This window comes from Topomyia yanbarensis, chromosome 2 (genome assembly GCF_030247195.1).
Source record: "Topomyia yanbarensis strain Yona2022 chromosome 2, ASM3024719v1, whole genome shotgun sequence".
NCBI classification, from domain to species: domain Eukaryota; kingdom Metazoa; phylum Arthropoda; class Insecta; order Diptera; family Culicidae; genus Topomyia; species Topomyia yanbarensis.
In genome coordinates, this window is record NC_080671.1 from 168290050 (window position 1) to 168298553 (window position 8504).

Consider the following 8504-nt stretch of genomic DNA (forward strand, 5'->3'; position numbering starts at 1 on the left):
TCCTAGACGTCAAATAAGTCAATGGGGCGAACTCGGTTTCGCTCACGTTTTCTGGCAAATTTTGACAGGAACCGAGCAAAACCCTGGCATAACTCGGAAATAAACTGTGCAAAGATGCTGGCAATTCCTACCTGGTAGAATTAAGCACGAATCGAGCAAAACATCTGCAAAGATGTGGCAGGAAGCGTACAGAGATCTTGGTCGTACATTCCTGGCAGGATTCTGGATAAAAGTGAGCATCATCGGTTGGTTTTCTTTGCCAGAATTCTCGCACAAATCGCGCAAAATGCTCGCAGAAACTCTGCCGGCATCAATTTCGCTTTGCTGCACTTTCTGCTTGCCACGGTGACGGGGATATGCTCAACCTTAAAACTTCTGAATAATTTTTAATTGGTTTTCCAAGAAAATGTAAACATGTCCTCGTTTGACACTATCGGTCTTCCTTGACAGTGAAAAGTTTTCTCTTTCATAAACTGTTGTGAACTGCGTTCGACTAGTAACGGTTTGTTTGGAATTTGCGTTCAAAGTGGATTTTGACAGTTGGCTTTTAGGCCGTAATCATATGTTCATATGTTTGTCGAGATTTAAAATATATTCGTAGTTAGGACTGTGGCCACATTTGCAATTATGGCGCCACTGACGTATGAACTAGCATATGGGGGATAGACCACTAGTGAAAATTGTTCCCAAACCTGTGAGGTAACCCCCAGCAAATGAGTGTTTGGAACCATGAATTAAAGATGGAACTAGTGTTCTGGGAAAATTGCCGGTGTTTTTTGAGGGAATTCCCTCATAGTGTTATGTCTGTTAGTCTGTGCTTCAATCACAGACTAACAGACATAACACTCAAAAACAAAGCTTCGCCAGCTTTAACGGTCATTTTAAATATATTTGTAGTTGGGACTCTGGCCACATTTGAAATTATGGCGCCACTGACATATGAACAAGCCAAAGAGAATAGTGAAAGAGACGCAGAGTGAAAATCAGTCAAAACGGCAACACTCCCTTTACGATGATTTCAACACTAGAATTTGGCAACCGTTTCCAAAGGCAGCACTTTAAATGACTCCTATTATATTTTGAAAACAAACCTTTTGTCGATCGTTGAATTTGTATATCAAACGAAGTGCATTTCGAAACAAAGAGATGAAATAATTCTAAAACTTGTTTTTACTCATACATAGACTCTAGAATGCACCTTACAATCACGATTGCACTAAATTCTGACGAAAATTCAATTTTTTTTTTGATAGATTTACAATACTTATCTCCTCCAACTCAGGCATGAGTAATGTTTATTTACATTGCACGATTGGTCTGCTCAATAAGGTATTTTTGGCTTCACACTATTCGCCTCTTTTCCTATTCTCTTTGGAACAAGCATATGGGGGATAGACCACTAGTGAAAAATTGTTCCCAAACCTGAGGGGTAACCCACCAGTAAATGAGTGTTTGGGATTGTGAATAAAAGGTGGAGCAAACACAAATATGTATTTGGGTGGAGCTAGTGTTCTGGGAAAATGCCGGATCGATGTTTTTTGAGGGAATTCCCTCATAGTGTTATGTCTGTTAGTCTGTGCTTCAATCTCCTGTGGGTGGAATCAATTCCCGTTGAAAACCCGTCCTCTACTACTTTTATCGTAAATACCTTCTGTACATTCATTTCATTTTCTGGTCGAATTTCGAATTCTTCGAGGTTCAGTGATCGAAACTGAACCACATGCGATATAGTGAAGAAAATCGGAAAAACACCTTAGAAAAAATACAAGTGAAAAGTGCGTGTTCCGCTTAATGTATACATTGAATTATATGCGATTTATAAATAGAACAAAAAAAGAAAATTGAAAAAAGAGATGAATAGTTGAAGCGAATTGGAAAACCAACAGATGGAAATAGTATAATGAAACAATTTTTAATTTCTATGTTAGTTCATATATGTACAATAAAATACTTATTTTTAAGTATGAGCATACAATTGGGTTTCAAAAATTCTAATTACTACGCAAATTCGTCTTCACAGCATTTCTTCGATACTTCATGCAGTAGTTCTGGGTTCAGTTTTAATATCAGGAGATTCTCCACGTTTTTCGAAGACAGTTTCATGCGAGTATCCGTTAATAATAGTTTCAGTCCACTGAACGCACGTTCAACTGACACTTGTGTTGACGGGGCAGTTAGGATTACCATTGCTAATCGATACATGATTGGTGATACCAGAGTTTTTAATAGTAGAGTTGCGTAAAGAGGATTGGCAACATTGGACCAATCATTGGTCTTTTTTAAATTTTGGCAACCTTTTATTTTTAGTTAAATTTCAAATGACTTAACCCGAACGCTTCAGTTAGAAGTTAACTTTGTGCATTTAAAAATTTAAAATTAAGTGTTTAGTTTTATTTTGTAAAAATCAGTACGATAAATAACATCGTATAAAGAATTTAAGCTTTTTCCGGTTCTCAACTGATCCGCAACTAAGAACGAAATGCATTGATTTTTGCCGCTTGCCGTCTGATTGGGGTGTGACAAAAAACAGTCGAATTTGCAGCGTAAGATAAATTTGAAACAGGTCCATATGTATAAGTGGAATGCATACACAAATTTGTCAAAATTTTAGCTGCACTTTAACTATGAGAAATACCTTCATATTTCCACTGTCGGTGGAAGAGCTGTTCCGGTGTTTAAAATAGTGCCAAATTTGAATATCAGTGAACATATATTTTTTAATAATTGTCATTAAGCAAAATATTAACATTATTTAAATGTTAATATTACATCATTGAATTTTTTCTCATAATTATAATCACATAATAACGATACTCCCCACGCATTCGAGCATTGTTATTCTTCGTGTCCGATAGGTAGACGTTTTGAGTGTTCAATAGGTAGATTTGCTTCAGTCTTTGCGCAACTGTTCTTTATAAACTGTGGGTGATACGAATCGTTGAGTATGCCAATATTTGTACACTCAAAAAATAAATCACTTTGAATTTACATGAATTGTCACGTGAATAAATATTTTCCATCTTTTAACATACATTACGTGATTCATATGAACGACATTTGATAATCCTGTAAAATTTATTTGATTCACCCGTAACCTTTAAGTGATGCAACGTTGACTGTCGTAACGTAGTTCACGTGAATTTCCTGTGTGAAAAAAATGGCTGAAACATCAGCCACTGTTTAAATTATTCTGAAATAATACTGACTAAATTATAGATAGAGACGAAATAAACTTTTTATCCGGGGAATACGCGGTGACTACTGGCATCTCCGATGGATGATGGCGACACACGGATGTCAAACATGTCGTCAGGAGTTCCCAATAGGTATTTCGTTGGATGAACGTTTGTCAACCATAAGCACCGCTTAAAAATGTCTTCTGGCAATTTGAGTTCGTCATACATGGTAAGTTATTTCCATTATCACAGTTACTAAATCTGATTACTAACGTGTTTATATATTTGCATTTCATATAGTGACACAAGGCGAATTGGAAATCGATCTGCCCAACCTTGCATCTCGTGGGGTGAAGAAATAGTTCCAGTATTGTACGGCCCAAGACGTCGTCAACAGTAAATTGATTCTTACTTTCAAAAACAGGATTTGTTGCACAAATCTGCTTTATTCTCGATAGTGTTTTAACACAATTCTGAGGCACACGATTCAAAATTAGGATGTTTTATGTTTAATTATCGCAATTAAGGATTAAAATAAATTGAAAGAAATTGACATTAAAAGATTTTTCTTTTTTAGAATGCAAATTTATTGAAAATACAATCTATGAACGGCTTCAAGTAATTTTCACGTTTGGTTTCATATATTTGTTACGTTCGGTTGCACATAATTACTACGTTTGGCTTCATGTAGTTGTTATGTCAGGCTTCATGTAATATTTACGTGAATTTCTGTTGCTAATTATCCTTAAAACACGTAACTTTTACCTGATGAATCAGATATTGAAAATGATTTTAATTTACCGGAGCATCCGATAGAACTTACGTGAAAAGTGCGGTGGATGAGATTCACATACACTCAAAAAATAAATCACGTTTTTCTACGTGAAAACATATGAAAATTCACGTGAACTACGTTACGACAGTCAACGTTGCATCACTTAAAGGTTACGGGTGAATCAAATAAATTTTACAGGATTATCAAATGTCGTTCATATGAATCACGTAATGTATGTTAAAAGATGGAAAATATTTATTCACGTGACAATTCATGTAAATTCAAAGTGATTTATTTTTTGAGTGTATGTTTTCACGTAGAAGAACCGTGATTTATTTTTTGAGTGTAAATATCGAACGCGCTTTGCTGCTCTTTCGATCCACTTGGTTGATCCTGACTGCTTTCAGTGATAGGAACTTTTTCCCTCATTCGAAACTATTTCACTTTGAAAACGATGGAGTCGTTAGAGGAGTAATTAGATTGGACTAATTCTTCTTATTCACCAAAAAAACCTGCCAATATATTTATCTATATCACTCGTAATACCTCGAACAGTAGTTTCATTTGGTTTCAAAACTTTTATAGGATTCGCTTCTAAAATGACCATTCTTTCGCTTAACTTGACTAAAAACATCTGTAATTTTAAGAAAGTAACAGAATAAAGTCAACATTGAAGTTAAACAATCTAGTTTTGGTAAAATACAATATTGCAAATTGTTTCTCTTGTATGTAGATGCTTTTGAACAATATGTATTTTTACCTCGACATTCTCCTTATCCTCTGTTGTATTCCACTTAAAACTCAAGAAATCGAATCTTGGGTCTAAAACAATGCATGCTTTGAACTGCAATGTATCGGTAACCATTTTAATTCCCCTTTGTAGAGCATTGCAAAGTATCTTAGCTAATACGTTTGATTTTATAAGCGAAACTTGTGCTTGGCATCGCAACCAGCATGCGTAGAACTCAAAGAGAGGAACATGATGTTTCTGTAGCTTGAGCGTCAGTATAAACACAGGTTTGAAAGCTTCAACAAATTTTCCATAAACTTCCAGTCCTTGCTGACATCTGTAATCGCGTAGATAAGAAATGCAACTATTTATTATTGCTAAACTTTATATAACGATTAATATATGCACATGGATCTCTCTAACCAATGTGGTTTGCATTCTGTATCCCGATAGGAAAATGCAAAATTTAGCTTTTTCCTAACCAAATTCGCTCGAAAATTCAAAGTTCGTTGTAATGAAGAAAGAGAAACCATCCTTATAGGAAACAACATGTACGTTCCAATTTCCGAGTAGCTTTTCCTCATTAGATTAGATTTGTTTCATAATAGATTTGATAATTATATCCCCGTTCCATCGTGTTTTATTAGAAAGAGGCAACTGCGCGTTGTTCGACTTCAAAAATTTGAGGTACTCGCGTTGCCTTAATTTGATTATTATTTTTTGGATTTTTCCAATCCGTTTAGCATATGTTTTTAACGCGTCCTAAACTGCAAGTTGTGCAGTATGTGCAGCACAGCGGATGCTATCAAGAATATCTCGCATGAGATATCCAAATCTGTCCTCATTGTTCTGTTTAGCTTCGGGGGTACTCTCTTCACCGTCTTTTCCCTCGCATCCATGTCGTCACAATTGTTTTCATCACAGCATTTATCCTGATCCTCTTCTGAATCCTCGCAAATATCGATATTACCATAATCGTCTTATTTTTGTTCTTCAAAAAATGTGCGCATTTCAGGCTGCTCAAACAATACATTGCGCATAGAAGATTCGTCCGTAGTTTCTGTCTCCATCATTTTTCGTAGCAGTTTTACCGTTGCTATCATGTTGGCTCCGTTATCGTGAACAACAGAATAAAGCTGTTGATGCGCTATTCCAAACTGCTCCATGACTTTTTCGATAGCAAATTTCATATTTTCTTTAGTTTGACGTTCATGTATTTCTCTTAGAGTTAAGAAAAAGAAGTGATGGATTTCCCGAAACATCAATTTCAGCTTTCATTTTTTATATTATTTGCTTACCAAGACTGGGGATGATAACTTCACCATCTTTGAAGAATTGCGCGTTGATGACAAAAATATGTCGGTTACCTCGGGAGGCGTTGTGATTTTCAAATTAATTATTCGACCGGCTATTTCTGATTTAATACAAGGCATGGGTTGCCTTTGCACCACACGACACCAGCTCTGTCACTGTCATACAATTGCGGTTAATCTTTAACCCAACTGCGCGCTATAGCGGTTCAACTAAAGAACGGAATCCCGTTGTATCGGGGAATTTGAGAGGTAAACTATTCTGTGTGACCAATTGCAATGTGCCGAGTATAATGGTATAATAATAGATCTATTTGAACTAATAGCGCTTTCGGTTTTTTCTTGGTGGATGAAGTTTAAGAGCTGTCCGCTGCTTTCAATTCCAGCCAGATAAAACTATCTGGACGCAGCTTTTGTACAAGGCGCTTGAAGTTGCTTGCTGACAACTGGTCGTGTGTGTACCTACACTTCTGCGATACAACTGTATTTTCCATCGATGTTGTTAACGACTTGAAGAATCGTGGTTTTTAAAGTTACCTTTCTCTTCATGCTATAGAAATATCACATTAATGCCCAAAAGTAATGTAAATTATATAGTTACGTTTAATGCGATTTTTATCTTTCCGCACACGAGCTCTGGAGTTTTGATTTGATTCATGACACTAAATTCAACAAAAAATACTAACCAAATCTCGTCGCCAAGGTCGCTAAACGTTCGTCGCGAAAGGCTTCGTGAGCGATGCTTCTCGCATATAGAATGTACAGATCAAATAGCAACCGTTGTGCTTGGTCAAACAGTACCTCAGCTTCGCCACGCGTGCGTTGATTACAGCAGGTTGCTGCTTTATTTTTTATGCCATCTTTGCGCTTCACTACTGAGACGCGCTTACTTGTGATTCGCGAACGAATGCTCAATGATGTGATTTTTCCCATGCTTGAATTTCTAGTCTCTTTAAATTTTCCCGTTTGATATAGTAATTAACAAGATTCAGGTTTTATTTAATCAATACTGTTGCTTGAAATTACCAACAAATTCATTGGTTGGCTTTTCAATAGTTTCAACAAATATTTCGTTTGAAACAATAAAATCATAAGTTTAACCGAACAAACAAATTCGAAGAAACAAAAACAAATCTTGGTATTAACCAAAGGAGAGAACAACCCAAATTTTGTTGAAATCAAACAAAGATTCTGTTGGTTTTTAACAAAGGGATCAGTTAGATCTAACAAATTTTATATTGGTTCAACGATGTTTGTATTTAAAATACAAACAGAAGTACACTCAGGTTTTTTCACGCGGGGGATACAAGCAGCGTAAATGTCAAAATCCGCGTAAAAACCGCACAAAAACAGCGTAAGAAAATCTGAGTATTTGTTGAGCTAAGCCAAGTACATGCTTAGCTCATTTCAGTTTGAAACACGTCGTTTTAGATTTAACTAAAAGTTTTTTTGATTCAAAAAGGCCCGATTCTTCTTCGTTTAAATATACGTATTTCCAAAGTAATGTCTAATTTTTCGTGAGGTTTTTGTTTCTGTGTTATCTACAGAAGGCTTTTAGGACAGAAATAATTACCCATTATTTTAGGCAATCTTTATAAACATTCATTTTGCACAAATCTACTACACGAAAGCTCTTTCTTATATTGGTGACTGCTTGAAGCCACGGGCAGCGTAGTCACTAGGGCTGGAGCGTTCCGGGAAGTTGGGATAATCTTTGTCGCCAGGAAATACCGATGGGCGAGAGCTAATTACACGCCATCCACCTTTTCGTGTCCAATCCTAGAATTTTTAACAAAACCTCATTATTTGGGACTAGGAAATGAACGTTCCGATGACTTACATTTTGATTATATTTGAAGTAATAATATCCAGCGTAAATGCCAAACGCTCCCATTGCAATTTTCCCGGTCCAGAAGCGAATCGCAAAAGCCCAATCGTGTCCCTATAAAAGATGTATGGGAACGAAATTACATAATCATAGAATGCGAACTAAACTCCATCCGAGAACTTACCAGAACCGGTGTCAGAGCTTTATGCACAAAGTCTAGAGGAGCGCGGTAGACTCGACGAATTGGATTTATTCGCTCCCTCCAGTATTCGGGAACGAAACGGGGCTCGTCGTGGGACAGATGCTGATCCTTCAACCACTGAGCACGCCACATTCGCTCCTCTGGAGTCATATTCAGCAGCCGCTCCCTTTCACGCACCATTCGGCCCGCGATGGACATAGGCGTAACGCCACCGGTTTTGGATGCCATTTGGATTGTTCGGAACCGCGGATCAAACCAACCGATGGAAAAACAAAATGATTTACTTTTATCTCCGACGAAGACGGTGCTGAAAAGTTTGTGCCCGTCAAACTCAGCTGCTCAAAGAAAAACAATATGCCCCATGGGCTGAAATTCGTGGGAATGAACATGACATGAATTTTTTTTTTTGAGTTGCATAACTTTTTCATTGGGTTGTAGCTTTGACATTTTATTCGGGAAAATTCTCGCAAGTAAAAATAAGAC

The 8504-nt window shown here is 36.8% G+C and overlaps 1 protein-coding gene across 1 annotated transcript; it reads right to left on the reverse strand.

Annotated features, from left to right (window-relative positions):
• Positions 1-7567: 7567 nt before the first annotated feature.
• Positions 7568-8378, reverse strand: LOC131682062 (uncharacterized). Its single transcript, XM_058963239.1, has 3 exons — positions 8004-8378; positions 7832-7933; positions 7568-7770 (listed from the first exon to the last, which is right to left on the reverse strand). Exons 1-3 carry the CDS (start codon positions 8247-8249, stop codon positions 7630-7632), a joined length of 489 nt encoding a protein of 162 aa, XP_058819222.1. The 5' UTR covers positions 8250-8378; the 3' UTR covers positions 7568-7629.
• Positions 8379-8504: the final 126 nt, after the last annotated feature.

Bases quoted from the DNA above. Each gene is read 5' to 3' on its own strand.
- LOC131682062 (XM_058963239.1), bottom strand. From the start codon at position 8,249: ATGGCATCCAAAACCGGTGGCGTTACGCCTATGTCCATCGCGGGCCGA. The intron at 7,934-8,003 runs GTAAGTTCTCGG...CATCTTTTATAG, and splicing joins AAGCTCTGACACCGGTTCTG to GGACACGATTGGGCTTTTGC. The intron at 7,771-7,831 runs GTAAGTCATCGG...TAAAAATTCTAG, and splicing joins ACTTCAAATATAATCAAAAT to GATTGGACACGAAAAGGTGG.